The following is a 15,773-nucleotide window of genomic DNA, read 5'->3' as shown; positions in this document are numbered from 1 at the left end:
ATTCCCTTGGCAGGTCTGGCACTCCCTTGGCAGGTCTGGCATTCCCTCAGACTGGCTCTGTCCCAAAACCAGGATTTGATGGAAAATACATCAGGGTTTGTGTGTTTTGGTGTCACCCAAAAGCTGCCCCAGCCCTGGGAGTGTCCAAGGCCAGGCTGGAGAAGGGAAGGCTCCAGGGAGACCTTGGAGCCCCTTCCAGGGGCTAAAGGGGCTCCAGGAGAGCTGGAGAGGAATTTGGAACAAGGGATGGGGGGTTAGGACACAGGGAATGACTTCAAACTGGAAAAGTGGAGATTTAGATGGGATATTGGGAAGGAATTCTGGGCTGTGAGGGTGGGGAGGGGCTGGGATGGAATTCCCAGAGAAGCTGTGGCTGCCCCTGGATCCCTGGAAGTGTCCAAGGCCAGGCTGGAGAAGAAAAGGTTCCAAGGATTCCTTAAACCCCTTCCAGGGCCTGAAGGGGCTCCAGGAGAGCTGGAGAGGGATTTGGGATGAGGGATGGAGGGACAGGACACAGGGAATGGCTTCAGACTGAAAGAGGGGAAATTTAAATGGGATATTGGGAAGGAATTCCTGGCTGTGAGGGTGGGGATGGAATTCCCAGAGAAACTGTGGCTGCCCCATCCCTGGAAGTGTCCAAGGCCAGGCTGGAGAAGGGAAGCTCCAGAGGCACCTTCTGGGAAGGCTGAGAAGGGGAAAATAAATGGAACCTGACAGGGATTCTTTTCCTTCCAGGGAGTAGAAACTGTTAAGAAGGAAATCGATGAAAGTGTTTTGGGGCAAACTGGGCCCTACAAACGTCCGGAGCGGCTCCGAAAACGAACGGAATATTCTGGAGAGAGGATCAAAGAGGAGAGGATATTTGAGGCCAATGAGTAGGTATTGGGCTCATCTGAGGTGGATATTTCTGTGTCTAATTGAATAAAACCTGCCAAACTAGACAGGGATTAAAATCCAGGAGCTGGATGAGGCTTTGGGGGGAGAGCAGGGAGCTCCTGGAGCACATTCCCAGCAGGAGCTGATGATCCTGAGTCTTCCCAAAGTGAAAATGGGCACTTGGAAATTATAAATTTAATGGTCAAAGATCAAATTTTGACTTGGGCATGTGTTTTGTTGTCAGTTTTAACATCTCCACGTGGATTTAGGCTTGGAATTGGGACTGAGCCCTGAGCTCCTTTGCTTTCCCTGCTACCTCAACCCTCTAAGTCAGTTATTATTTATGTGGTGTATTATTTCCCTGCTGTACCAATTATTTAATGGGATTAATTAATGGGGTTCTAATTTGCTTAGAATTATAATTCTAAGTAATTCTAATTCTAATTAATTTATGGGGTTATAATTTATCTGGTGTATAATTTATGGGCTTATCACTGATGTGTCTCCTCACTTCTGTTCAGGGCTGCAGGGATGTTCCTCCTCTTTGTTCTCCCACTGTTGTAAGTTAATTTTCTCCCCTGTCTCCATGTTTTATCCCTGTTTCCTGCCCTTTCCAGGGAGGCCATGGGAATGGTGCTGCACAAAGACTCCAAGTGGTACCAGCAGTGGAAAGATTTCAAGGACAACAACGTGGTTTTCAACAGTGAGTGTTCAAGAGCTCGGAGGCAAAGCAGGAGCTTCCTTCTTTTTCCCAGCCCTGATTCCTGCTGGTGTGGGTCTCATTCCATCTGTGCAAATCCCAAATTCCCAGCCTTCCTGTGGAAGGGGTTGGAGCTGGTGCTGGGAGTGGTGTGAATGGGAAGGGGGGGGAAGAGTTGACAGCTCTGCAGCTTTTCCAAGCTGCTCCATCTGTTTTCCAGCCCCTCCTGCTGGATCAGTCCCTGGAGGCACCAAAACCTGTTTTCCAAAAGAACTCTTTGAGCTCTTCTTTGTCCCGTTTTTCCCTCACCAGCCTCGTGGTGGCTCTGGGAAGAGGCTGGAAGGGCACATCCAGCAGCAGGGAGAGGGCAGCAGAGGGCACCAGGTCTGCTCCTCCTGGCCTGGAGCTGAGGAAAATCTTTATAAATCAACAGGGTGGGGAGAGGCTGGATAGAAGAAGCTTCCTGGAGAAGCTGTGGTTGCCCCATCCCAGGAAGTATCCAAGGCCAGGTTGGAGAAGGGAGGGCTCCAGGGAGACCTGAGAGCCCCTTCCAGGGCCTGAAGGGGCTCCAGGAGAGCTGGAGAGGGATTTGGGATAAGGGATGGAGGGACAGGACACAGGGAATGGCTTCAAACTGGAAAAGTTGCGATTTAGATGGGATATTGGGAAGGAATTCCTGGCTGTGAGTGTGGGGAGAGGCTGGGATGGAATTCCCAGGAAAGCTGTGGCTGCCCCATCCTTGAGAGTGTTCAAGGCCAGGCTGGAGAAGGGAAGGCTTTAAGGAGACCTTAAACCCCTTCCAGGGCTTGAAGGGGCTCCAGGAGAGCTGGAGAGGGACTTGGAATGAGGGCTGGAGGGACAGGACACAGGGAATGGCTTCAAAGTGAAAGAGGGGAAATTTAGATGGGATATTGGGAAGGAATTCCTGGCTGTGAGTGGGGGGAGAGGCTGGGATGGAATTCCCAGAGAAGCTGTGGCTGCCCCATCCCTGGAAGTGTCCAAGGCCAGGTTGGAGCACTCTGGGCTAGTGGAAGGTGTCCCTGCTCATGGCAGGGGGTGGAATGAGATGAACTTTAAGGTCCTTCCAAGCCAAACCACTCTGGGATTCCCTGATCCTAAAATCTGTTTTCTGTTGGCCCCTGCCCAGACTTCTGGAATATTTGGGACTTCGCCTCCTTCCCGTTTTTATTGCAAAACCTTAAAAATTGTGAATATCTTTGAGTAGTTTATTTAGAGATTTAATGTTTCTGAGAGGCAGAAAAAGCCCTAAAACCAGAACCCTTCAACAAATCAAACCCATCCCTGGCAGTGCCAGGGGGGAAAAGATTTGTTAAGGAACCAAATGATCGTGTGAAAGTACAACATAATTAACTTCACATCCTGTTTCTTCCCAGTTTTTGAAGCAGAGCTCCTTGGGAAGTGTCCAGGAGTGGGTTTTACATCCCATTTTTTAGGCTTTCCAAGGAGAGGTGCTCCTCAAACTCCCCCCCCTCCAGCCCTGAGCCATCTGCCCGAGCTTGGGAGTGGTTTTTTTAGGCTTCAGGCATCTTTCCAAGGCTGATTTTGAGTCCAGGCTGAGCTGCAGCTGCCCCAGGCTCTACCTTAAGGTACCACTCTGAGAACACTCCATGTTCCTGACAGGAGAATCCTCCAGGGAATAATTCCCATTTTTAACTGAAGAACTTCCCTGCAGGGCTGTTCTCCCTTCTGTGGGTCTGATCCCTCTGATGGTGCCCAGAGCCCTGATTTGCTGCAGCAATGCCCTGTTTGCTTCAATATCTGGGTTTTTTTAGGTCCCCCCCTGCCCCTTTCTACCCTTGGGATTTTTCCTCTGCAGAGTTTTCCTCCTGGAGCCAGGACACACTTGGCTTCCTCCCTCAGCAAGGTTGAGGAGCACTTTGAGCTGCTTAAAACCTGCACCCTCACTGATGTGGGGCTGTTTTATTAAAAATTTGGTCCAATTTTAAGATCTGTTCTATGATTTTCCACCCCTGGTGAAACTTTCTAGGGTGATTTTCACATCTCCTGCCCCTTGTAGGGCACTGAATCGAGGGGTGAGACTGTTCCTGGTGTCATCAGACTGTTCCTGGTGTAATCAGATTATTCCTGGTGTAATCAGATTACTCCTGATTTAATCAGACTGTTCCTGGTGTCATCAGACTATTCCTGATTTAATCAGACTGTTCCTGATTTAATCAGACTGTTCCTAGTGTCATCAGACTATTCCTGATTTAATCAGACCGTTCCTGATTTAATCAGACTGTTCCTGGTGTAGGGCAGTTTTCTGGTGTGTTTTCTGCCTGCAAATCTTCCAGAAGCTCCCAAAGTTTGTGGCAGCTGAAGCGGGAGAACCAATTCCTGGGAGTTGAAAACCAATTCTTGGGAGTTGAGAACCAATTCTTGGGAGTTGAGAACCAGTTCTTGAGAGTTGAGAATGAGTTCTTGGGAGTTGAGAACCAGTTCTTGGGAGTTGAGAACCAGTTCTTGGGAGTTGAGAACCAATTCTTGAGAGCTGAGAACCAGTTTTTGGAAGTTGAGAACCAGTTCTCAGGAGCTGAGAAGGAGGACGATGGGAAAGGTCCTTGTGGTCGGTGCCTGTTGCGAGCCAGGAGATTGAGGAGGGAACTGGGAGCTCTGATTCCCAATCCCTGGCAGTTTTCCTGGATCAGGATGGGCTCTGAGCTCTCTCTGCTCTCCTGGCAGGGTTCTTTGAGATGAAGATGAAGTACGACGAGAGTGACAACGCCTTCATCCGGGCGTCCCGCGCCGTCACCGACAAAGTCACCGACTTGATAGGTAACAGCTCCTCCCCGAGCTCCCCCTGCCTCTGGCTCTGCTCCTCCTTGTGCTATTTCCCACCTTTTGGGACAAATTCTGGAGCTTTCCAGCATTTTCCACGCGTTTTCCACACGTTTTGCCTGGATCGTTCTCCGGGATCGCTCAGGGATCAGAAGGGCTCTGAGATGACAAGTTAAGCCTGGGACAAATCTCTGGGATAAATCTCAGGCTTAACTTAAAGCCTGGAGTTGTTCCTCCCTCTGGTCTTGCCTTGTTTTACTCCCCCAGGGGCTGGTTTTGTGCCACTGCCTTGTTTTCCCAGGTGGATTGTTCTCCAAGACGGAGATGTCGGAGGTGTTGACGGAGATCCTCAAAGTGGATCCCTCCTTTGACAAGGATCGTTTCCTGAAGCAGTGTGAGCGAGACATCATCCCCAACGTCCTGGAGGTAAGGGAGAAAAAGCATTCCTTGGATTTTTTCCCCTTTTTTTACTTTATTTTTACTTTTTTTACTTCGTTCTTTCATTTTTTCCCATCGCCCAAACGAAAAGGCGGGACGGGATTCGCTCCTCGAACATCCTTGGGAAAGGAAGTTGGAGCCCCCATAACCAGCAAGTTCCACCAGAAAACCAGTAAATTCCATCAGAAAAACAGCAAATTCCCTCCAAAAACCAGCAAATTCCCTCAGAAAACCAGAAAATTCCCTCAGAAAACCAGAAAATTCCCTCAGAAAACTAGAAAATACCCTCAGAAAACCAGTAAATTTCCTCAGAAAACTAGAAAATTCCCTCAGAAAACCAGAAAATTCCTTCAGAAAACCAGAAAATTCCCTCAGAAAACCAGAAAATTCCCTCAGAAAACCAGAAAATTCCCTCAGAAAACCAGTAAATTCCCTCAGAAAACCAGAAAATTCCCTCAGAAAACTAGAAGATTCCCTCAGAATATTTCATTATTTAAAAGACTAATAAATTCTTTTTCTGGCCTGGAAAACAGCAAATCATCCTCTGCCCTGAGAAATTACGCAGGATCAGAGGGATCAAAGGGATCAAAGGGAAGGGGGTGATAAAAAATGGATAAGGGAAGGAATTTGGGGCATGCCAAAAGGATCTGGGACTCAGGGAGAAGAGCAGGACCAGTGGAATAAAAACTGATCTGAGGAATAAAAACTGATCTGGGGAATTAAAACTAAGGAGTAAAAACTGATCTGGGGAATAAAAACTGATCTGAGAAGTAAAAACTGATCTGGGGAATTAAAACTGATCTGAGGAGTAAAACTGATCTGGGGAATAAAAACTGATTTGAGGAGTAAAAACTGATCTGGGGAATTAAAACTGATCTGAGGAATAAAAACTGATTTGAGGAGTAAAAACTGATGTGGGGAATAAAAACTGATGTGGGGAATAAAAACTGATCTGGGGAATAAAAACTAATTTGAGGAGTAAAAACTGATCTGGGGAATAAAAACTGATCTTGGGGTTAAAAATTGATCTGGGGAATTAAAACTGATCTGAGGAATAAAAACTGATGTGGGGAATAAAAACTGATGTGGGGAATAAAAACTAAGGAATAAAAACTGATCTGAGGAGTAAAAACTGATCTGAGGAATAAAAACTGATCTGAGGAATAAAACCAGATCCCAACCAGGGCTTTGTTCCTCCTGTCCTTGTGTGACTTCTTGGGATGTGATGGCTCAGGGAGAAGAGGGAGTTCTCTGGGAATCTGCTCTTCCTCACAGTGCCAGGGAAAAGTTGCTCCTGGCTCTTGGAGAAGGAATTTTTCCTGCCAGTTTACAATTTATAAAGCATTGGATTAAACCCCACCCTTTCCCACCTGTAAATAACTTGATTTTTGGGGTCTGCTGAATTCCCAGTGGGGGTTTTGTCAGGAATTCCAGAGTTTTGGTCCGGAATTCCAGGGGTTTTGTCCAGAATTCCAGGGGTTTCTCAAAGACAAACCTTTCCCAGGAGTTTCCAGTGGCATCTGGTCATTCCAGGCCCTGAATTTTTCACAGCCTTGAAAACTTCCCGATCTGACTCCTGGCATGTCCCTCCTACTTCTGTTTGATCCCATCCCTCAGAATTCCCCAGGAATGGGAATGCTGGGGACTTTTTTGGAAGTTTTAATGGGAAATTCAACAGGAAAGTTTACCAGGAAGGTTTAGGAGCTTCATCCTGGAAATTTATTGGATTTATTGGACTCAGTTCATATGTGTTTTTAGGAGTCTTTATTCCTGTTCCTCTTTGAAACTCCTGTTTTCCCTGGATTTAGGGTGTTTTGCTGCTGGAATTGCTGGTTATTTCCACCCTGTGTTAAAATGTTCCTGTTTTATTCCCTTTTCCCAGGCTCTGATATCCGGGGAGCTCGAGATCCTCAAGGATTGGTGCTATGAGGCCGTGAGTGGAGCTCCTGGAAATGTCCTGGGAAGGGGGGGATTCTCCCTTGGAAATGGGTTTATTGGGCTTTTTTTTGGCTTGGGAGCTGGGCCTGGTTATCCTGGAGAAGAGGCTGAGAGGGGATTTATGTAGTAAATATAATAATATATTATATTATAATATAATAGTATAGTATATATATTATATATAATAATATAACATATTATATTATTTGACTCCATGGAAGCAGAGCCTTGCCTGAAAATAGAGATTTGTTCTGGGCTTCACTCCTCCAAAATGATTGTGCTTCAGAATCCAAAATAATTCTGTTTAGAATCTAAAATAATTCTGTTTAGAATCCGAAATAATTGTGTTGTAAAATCCAAAATAATTGGGGTGTAGAATCAAAAATAACTGGGATATAAAATCCAAAATTATTGGCATTTAGAATCCAAAACTATTGTGATATAGAATCCAAAGTAATTGTGCTGTAGGATCCAAAATAATTGTGTTTAAAATTCAGAATAATTGGGCTGTAGAATCCAAAATAATTCTGTTTAGAATGCAAAATCATTGGGATGTAAAATCCCAAACAATTATGATTTAAAATCCAAAACAATTGTGATGGGAAATCCAAAATAATTGGGCTTTTAGAATCCAAAATAATCGGATTTTAGGCCCCAAAATAATTGGAGTTTAGGCCCCAAAATAATCGGATTTTAGGCTCCAAAATAATTGTGGTTTAGGCCCCAAAATAAATGGGTTTTAGGCCCCAAAATAAATGGATTTTAGCCCAAAAATAATTGGATTTTAGCCCAAAAATAATTGGATTTTAAGCCCCAAAATAATTGGATTTTAGGCCCAAAATAATTGTGTTTTAGGCCTCAGAATATTCCTGCTGTCCCATTAACCAGTGGAATTTCTTGGAGCGAGTCTCCTCCGTGTCCCCACCACCAGAGGGCTGGAAGAGGCAGGATTTTGGAAGGATTCCTGTGGGAAAAGCAGTGGATTCCTTGTGCTTCCCGAGCCCAAAAATCAAACATTTCAGAGCCTTGTAATTAGAAATTAAAGCTCTTAAGTCCAGAATCAGCAGGAAAATAAGTCAGGGGAGGGATAATGGGAGAATATTCCCAGTATTTGGAGGTAAAGCCTCTTAAGGGAGTCATCCCACAGGATGAGTTTGGGATCATTAAAGTGTTGGAATAAATCCGGCAACACAAAATCCGTGGGGGGGTTTTATCCCAACTCCCACTGGTGGAAGGGAGAATCCCACTCTGGGAGGGAGAATCCCACTGGTGGGAGGGAGAATCCCGCTCTGGGAGGGAAAATCCCAGTGCTGGAAGGGAAAATCCCACTCTAGAGGGGAGTATTCCATTGCTGGGAGGGAGAATCCCACTCTGGAAGGGAGAATCCCAGTGGTGGAAGGGAAAATCCCACTCTGGAAGGGAAAATCCCACTGCTGGGAGGGAGAATCCCACAGCTGGAAGGGGAATTCCATTAGTGGAAGGGAGAATCCCACTCTGGAAGGGAGAATCCCACTGCTGGGAGGGAGAATCCCACTGCTGGAAGGGAGAATCCCACTGGTGGAAGGGAAAATCCCACTGCTGGGAGGGAGAATCCCACAGCTGGAAGGGAGAATCCCACTGGTGGAAGGGAGAATCCCACTGCTGGGATGCAGAATCCCGCTCTGGAAGGGAAAACTCCTGGAATTGTGTACTCAAGCTGGGATGCTTTGGGATTTGCTGCCCTCAGAATTCCCGCTCCGTGGCTCCAATCCTGGAATTCTTGCGGGATGTTCCCTCGTGGCGAAGGGTGGAAGGTCCTCGGCGGGGGAGGGAGGTGCTGTTTGATTCCTGCCAGGAATGCTCTGGGAATGCTGGAAGCAGGGAGAGATTCACCATTCCCAAGGGTTCTGATCCATAAATAACCATCCATCTGTGCCTCAGAGGAGCCAGGGAATGCTGAGCTGCCTCCAGGGCTGGCCAGGAATTGGGAAAACAACCTGGATCCCAGACTGTTTCTCCGTCTGCCGTCAGCCCGGGATTGGGAATGCCTTGGTGTCCACACATCCTGGGCAGGGAAAAATGGGATTTAGAAGGGCATTTTGGGGAACCCCGGAGCGCTGGTGCAGCTCTTTGCTACCAGACACCCATCCAGCACCTTCCCAAAATTATTTAGGGCTTTGGGAGATCCCAAAAAACGGGCTGGGAAGCTGCAGGGACACCTGAGCTGCCCCAAAAAAGGTGGTGCTTGGAGAGTCCTGATATCCCTGGATATCCCACTGCAATATCCCAGCAGATCCCTCATCCCTTTGGTTTTTTGGTAGTTCTCCCTGCATGGAAATTCCCCTTTTTTCTTTGGGACAGGACAATTCCAAAGGGGTTTTTTTTGTTGCTTCCTTTTAGACTTACAGCCAGCTGGCTCATCCCATCCAGCAAGCCAAAGCCTTGGGGCTCCAGTTCCATTCCAGGATCCTGGACATCGACAACATCGACGTGAGTGTCCCAGGATTTCACTTTGGGGCCTGGATTAAACTCAGCAGGGATATTCTGGGAATCACTGAGGTTGGAAAACACCTCCAAGGTCATCAAATCCAACCGTTTTTGCTTTAACTGCTGGGTTTGGCCTCTGGGGTTGGGCAGCTCTTCTCCCACAGGGACAGATCCCAGAGCTGGAAGGGAGAATTCCAATGCTGGGAGGGAAAATCCCACTGCTGGAAGGGAGTATTCCACTGCTGGAAGGGCATATTCCATTGCTGGGAGGGAGAATCCCTGTGGTGGAAGGGAGTATTCCACTGCTGGAAGGCAGAATCCCACTGCTAGGAGGGAGAGTCCCACTACTGGGAGGGAGATTCCCACTGGTGGAAGGGAGAATCCCACTGCTGGAAGGGAGAATCCCACTGCTGGAAGGGAGTATTCCATTGCTGGGAGGGAGAATCCCACTGCTGGAAGGGAGAATCCCACTCTGGAAGGGAAAATCCCAGTGCTGGAAGGCAGAATCCCACTAGTGGAAGGGAGAATCCCACTGCTGGGAGGGAGAATTCCACTCTGGAGGGGAAAATCCTACTGCTGGGAGGGAGAACCCCACTCTGGAAGGCAAAATCCCAGTGGTGGAAGGGAAAATCTCACTCTGGAAGGGAGAATCCCACTGCTGGGAGGGAGAATTCCACTCTGGAGGGGAAAATCCCACTACTGGGAGAGAGAATCCCACTCTGGAAGGCAAAATCCCAGTGGTGGAAGGGAAAATCTCACTCTGGAAGGGAGAATCCCACTGTTGGGAGGGAGAATCCCACTGCTGGGAGGGAGAATCCCACTAGTGGAAGGGAAAATCCTGATGGTGGAAGGCAGAATCCCACTCTGGAAGGGAGAATCCCACTGCTGGGAGGGAGAATCTCACTCTGGAAGGGAGAATCCCACTGCTGGGAGGCAGAATCCCACTCTGGAAGGGTAAATCCCACTCTGGAAAGGAAAACTCCTGGAATTGCTCAAGCCCAAGTCTGTGGTTTGTGTCCTTGCTCTCGGGACACCTTTGCTTGGCTCAGCAGCAGATGGGATCGAGGAAGGCTAATCCTAAAGGCAAACAGCACATTCGCAGGGGATTCAGCCAGGATCATGGACATTCCTGCCGTGGCTCAAGGTCGGGCAGGGCAGGAATGGCTGGAGAGAGTCCGAGCTGCTGTTCTGGAACGTTCCGGAGGGTTCTGGGTGGGCAGGGAGCGGCTCCTGCAGGGCACTGTTGGGATTTGCTGGTTTTCTGAGGGAGTTTATTGGTTTTCTGATGGAATTTACTGGTTCTCTGACGGGATTTGTGTGCTTTCTGACAGGAATTTGCTGGTTTTCTCATGGAGTTTGCTTATTTTCTGATGGAACTTGCTGGTTTTCTGAGGGAATTTTCTGGTTTTCTGATGGAATTTGCTGGTTTTCTAATGGAATTTTCTAGTTTTCTGGTGGTATTTACTGGTTTTCTGATGGACTTTTCTAGTTTTCTGAGGGAATTTGCTTATTTTCGGAGGGAATTTTCTGGTTTTCTGATGGAATTTATTGGTTTTCTGATGGAATTTACTGGTTTTCTAATGGAATTTTCTAGTTTTCTGGTGGCATTTACTGGTTTTCTGAGGGAATTTGCTGGTTTTCTGAGGGAATTTTCTGGGTTTCTGAGGGAATTTGTTGGTTTTCTGAGGGAATTTGCTTATTTTCTGGTGGCATTTACTGGTTTTCTGAGGGAATTTTCTAGTTTTCTGAGGGAATTTACTGGTTTTCTGAGGGAATTTTCTAGTTTTCTGAGGAAATTTACTGGTTTTCTGAGGGAATTTTATGGTTTTTTGAGGGAATTTTATTGTTTTCTGATGGAATTTTCTGTTTTTCTGAGGGGATTTCCTTATTTCCTGATGGGATCTGCCGGTTTTCTGATGGAATTCCCTCTCCTTGCAGTTGGCCATGGGGAAGATGATGGAGCAGGGACCAGTTTTGATCATCACCTTCCAGGCTCAGGTCGTGATGGTGATAAAGAACCACAAAGGGGAGGTGGTGGAAGGAAATCCGGTGAGTGGGATCTGGGACAGCCTCATCCTGCTCTTTTTCCCTCTTTTTTTCCTTCCTAAAAGTCATTGGAAAATCCTTTGCTGAACAAGGGGTTGGATTGAAGTCGTTTGGGGGGAAATCACTCAATTAAAATCACTCAGTTAAAATCACTCAGTAATAAAATTAATAACGAGGCTGCTGCCTCCCCATGCTTCACACAAAATAAAGCCCCACGCGCCCTTATTCCATGAAATTCCATGGAATTCCATGAAATTCCACCATCCATAAATTGAATTTAACGCCATGTGTGGTTCCTGGGGAAGCCTCGGGCAGGGAATGATTTGTGGAGCAAATCCCTGGCACCTCTTGGGAGTTGGGGCTGGAGTGATGTCAAGCTGTCAGAACATCCTTGTTCCCAGAATTAATGACAGAGGAGCCTCTGGAATACCTTTATTCTCAGGAGTTTCACTCCAGACAGCTCCAACTTGCCTCGTGCCTGTGCAATATTTAAGTAGCTTAATGATGGCTAATGAGGGAGATGTCTGGAGCTGGCAGTTCCCAGCTCGTTTTCCTTGGGATAAATACAGGCATTTAATAAATATTGGCTTTTTTTTTTTTTTTGCAACCCTTGTCTTTAGTTTGCAAAAAAAAAAGGGATTAATTTGAATTCTTGGGCTGATTTACAGCCTGTCACTGGGGCTGCAGGGGGAGGAACAGCTGATCCAGTGATTCCTTGCATTAAATTAGTGCATTCCTGGGAGATGGATATTGATGGGATCATTATGGAACAGGATATCAAAGTCTGTTGGCTGTCTGGTTTCTCTGGGGGCAGCAATAAATCAAGGAGATACATTAAAACCTTCCACTGGAAACCAAAATTGAGCTTTAATCAAGTGGCAGCCTGGGTGGTGACTGGGATTTGGGGCATTTTAGGGTAAGAGGAGCCTCAAATCCATGGAATTACAGGATGGTTTGGGTTGGAAGGGACCTTAAAGCTCATCCTTAAACACCTTCCACTATCCCAGGTTGCCCCAAATTGGCTTTGGGGGCTTTGGAGCAGCCACAACTTTCAGCTGCAAACTGGAAATTCTCCAAACAGATGTTGCTTGGAATTCCCCCTGGGATTTTTAGCCTGCTTGGAATTGTTCAGGTTCCCAGAAAATTGAGAAGAGGAGGCCTTGGACAACCAGGTCAAGGGAATCTCTTTAAAATCCCAGATTTCAGGACAGATTGGCAGAAATCTGCCTTTGGGGGGGTCCAGAATTCCCACTTTCCATGGATATATGGAGCAATTGTCCACTGAGGATTAAGATATTCCCCATTAATAAGAGCACCAGGTCAGAAAAAAACCCCAAATCCTAAAAACCCACCCAAATCCAGGTTCCACTAAATCAGTTTAAATGACTAAATCAATTCAAGCCACTTCATCCTGAGCTTATTCCAAGTGGTTTCTCCTCAGGAAAGATCCATTGGGATGGTTGTGGATGTGTTTTCCTTCTCTTATCCCCTCTTTTTCCTCCTGGCACATCCCAAAAACATCTGGATGATTTTACATCTGGATGATTTTACCACTTCAGAGCAGAACTGAAGCGAAATCATCTGAAACACTCCAAAAAATTAAAGAAAATTTGCTTTAAAATACCTGATATTTCCAAATGCAGCTCCCAAGGGAAAGAGCCACGGGAAAGATCCTAAATCTGATGGAAAGTTCCAGCCCAGGCAATTTTAAAACCCAGAAATTTCTGCTTAAAAAAAAAAACCAAACAAGGTCAAGTCTTATCCAACTTTTGGCAGTGGGGCCTCCTAATGTGTGTCAGGCAGGGATTTTTGGGAACCCTGGTTCTAATTTTGGAAATTCGGCGAGTTTTGATCTTGTGATGAAGTTCCAGGAGGGGGAAGTTGGAAGCAGAGAGGAAAATCACAGGAACGGTCTCCGTGGGAGGGAAAAGGAATCCTGGAATTATTCAGGTTAAAAAGGAGCTTTGGGATCATCAATCCATGTCCCCAAGGGTCACAGCCACAGGTTTTTTGGGAATTTTCAGGAGTGGAGACCCTTTCCATGAAAAAACAGGATCCTTGATGTTCAAGCTAAACTTCCTCTGGTGTGACTTGAGGTCCTGGGATTTGTTTTACCTGGGAAAAGAGATTCCCCCTGGATCCCCCCTCCTGGCAGGGAATTGTGGAGAGGGAGAAGGTTCTCCCTGAGCTCCCTTTTCTCCAGGCTGAGCTCCCCAGATCCATCAGAAAGGAGAATCCATTCCCCCCAAACTGGGAACTGGGAATTGGGAGTCCCTTTTTTGCAGGCTGAGCCCCCCCAACTCCATCAAAATCATGGATCCTTTTCCCCCAAACTGGGAACTGGGAATTGGGAGTCCCCTTTTTGCAGGCTGAGCACCCTCAGATCCATCAGAAACATGGATCCTTTCCCCCTGAGCTGGGAACTGGGAATTGGGAGCCCCTTTTCTCCAGGCTGAGCTCCCTCAGCTCCATCAGAAATGTGGATCCTTTTCCCCCAGACTGGGAACTGGGAGCCCCTTTTCTCCAGGCTGAGCCCCCCCAGCTCCCTCAGATCATCAGAAACGTGGATCCTTTCCCCCTGAGCTGAGAATTAGGAATTGGGAGCCTCTTTTCTCCAGGCTGAGCACCTTCAGCTGCATCAGAAACATGGATCCTTTCCCCCCAGACTGGGAACTGGGAATTGGGAGTCCCTTTTTTGCAGGCTGAGCACCCTCAGATCCATCAGAAACATGGATCCTTTCCCTTCAGAACTGGGAACTGGGAACCCCTTTTCTCCAGGCTGAGCACCCTCAGATCCATCAGAAACATGGATCCTTTCCCTTCAGAACTGGGAACTGGGAATTGGGAGCCCTTTTCTCCAGCTCTCTCAGATCCATCAGAAACGTGGATCCTTTCCCCTCAGAACTGGGAACTAGGAACCCCTTTTCTCCAGGTTGAGCCCCCCCAGCTCCATCAGAAACATGGATCCCGTGCCTGGGAGCCGGGAGCTGTGTCCCTGCCCTGGCTAATCCCGGGATTTTCCCTGCAGGACAAGGTGCTGAGGATGCTCTACGTGTGGGCCCTGTGCCGGGACCAGGACGAGCTCAATCCCTACGCGGCCTGGAGGCTCCTGGACATCTCCTCGTCCAGCACTGAGCAGGTCCTCTGAGGAATCTCTGCATCCAGGGCCTTCCTGACCCTCTGGAGCTCGGAACTCGCCCCAGCCTCCTGGACTGTGGGGGGAAGAAGCCAGGCTGGGGGCTCTTGGGGGAGGCTTTTTTTTGGGAGAGCGGGTGATCCCGGTGATCCCAAATCCCCGGAGGAGCCGGGCGGGTGTGCCCTCCCTGCCCCGTGCTTTGCTGTGTCCAAGGGTTTGTGGAGCTCCACCTCAGAGACACGTCCTGGTCCTTCTTTCATCGTGCCTGGAGCGTTTCCCAGGATTCCAGCGAGGTGGGAATCGGGAGGGGGCTGTTCCAGGTCTAATTCCCACCTCCGGCGGCCTCGGAGCAGCCCTGGAAAGGCCTTTTTTCCACTCTCGGCTGCCACGTGTCCTGTCCAAGCTCCACCACCAGGCCTTGTGTCCCTGCCTCGCACTTTACCAGCCAAATACAAGCAGGACTTTGCACCTGGAGTCAGGCTGGGTTTGTGGGATCGCCGGGAATGGTTGGGAATGGCGGCTGGGAATGGGGGGGTTTGTGTGGTTGGGTCTCCACGGCTTCACAGGGGGACGTTGTGGTGGCTTCTGGTGCCACCAAAGAGCCACAGCTGAGGCTGGGTGGGGTTGGTGGGGTGGGGAGGAGGAGCAGGAGTGGGAAAAGTGGGATAGGGGAGGAGGGAGTGGGTGGAGTGAGGAATGGGAAGGTGAGGGGGTGGAATGGCAGGAGTGGGAAGGGGAGGAGGAGCAGATGGAATGTCAGGAGTGGAGAAGTGAAGGAGGAGGTGGAATGGCAGAGTAGTGGGAAGGTGAGGGACCAAATGGAGTGTCAGGAGTGGGAAGGTGAGGGAGCAGGTGGAGTGTCAGGAATGGGAGGAAGGTGAGGAACAGGTGGAGTGAGGAATGGGAAAGTGAGGGGGCAGGTGGAATGTCAGAGGAGTGGGAAGGTGAGAAGGAGCAGGTGGAATGTCAGGAGTGGGAAAGAGGGAGCAGGAAGAGTGTCAGGAATGGGAAGATGAAGAGGGAACAGGTGGAATGTCAGGAGTGGGAAGGTGAGGAACAGATGGAGTGTAAGGAATGGGAAGGTGAGGAGGAGATGGAGTGTCCGGAGTGGGAAAGTGAAGGAGGAGGTGGAATGTCAGAGGAGTGGGAAAGGTGAGGATGGAGCAAGTGGAGTGTCAGGAATGGGAAGGTGAGGAACAGGTGGAATGAGGAATGGGAAGGTGAGAAGGAGCGGGTGGAATGTCAGGAATGGGAAGGTGAGGGAGCAGGAATAGTGTCAGGAATGGGAAGATGAAGAGGGAACAGGTGGAATGTCAGGAGTGGGAAGGTGAGGAGGAAATGGAATGTCAGGAGTGGGAAAGTGAGGAGGAGGTG

General features: G+C 48.2%; 1 protein-coding gene across 1 annotated transcript in view; it reads left to right on the top strand.

The window, feature by feature from the left end:
* Positions 1-14,867, top strand: part of TIMM44 (translocase of inner mitochondrial membrane 44) — a gene marked incomplete at its 5' end in the record, with an annotated part of 17,228 nt that extends 2,361 nt beyond the window's left edge. The window contains 8 exons of the mRNA XM_027631316.1: positions 736-875; positions 1,494-1,579; positions 4,280-4,372; positions 4,677-4,801; positions 6,696-6,746; positions 9,131-9,220; positions 11,156-11,266; positions 14,292-14,867. Coding sequence (XP_027487117.1) covers positions 736-875; positions 1,494-1,579; positions 4,280-4,372; positions 4,677-4,801; positions 6,696-6,746; positions 9,131-9,220; positions 11,156-11,266; positions 14,292-14,411 — 816 coding nt within the window. The remainder of the gene's footprint in view (positions 1-735; positions 876-1,493; positions 1,580-4,279; positions 4,373-4,676; positions 4,802-6,695; positions 6,747-9,130; positions 9,221-11,155; positions 11,267-14,291) is intronic.
* Between the last annotated feature and the right edge of the window lie 906 nt (positions 14,868-15,773).

This window comes from Corapipo altera, unplaced genomic scaffold, assembly GCF_003945725.1.
Source record: "Corapipo altera isolate COAL_440 unplaced genomic scaffold, ASM394572v1 61338, whole genome shotgun sequence".
In the NCBI taxonomy this organism is placed as follows: domain Eukaryota; kingdom Metazoa; phylum Chordata; class Aves; order Passeriformes; family Pipridae; genus Corapipo; species Corapipo altera.
The sequence above is the reverse complement of the archived record's forward strand: the minus strand, read 5'-3'. Positions and strand labels throughout refer to the sequence as shown.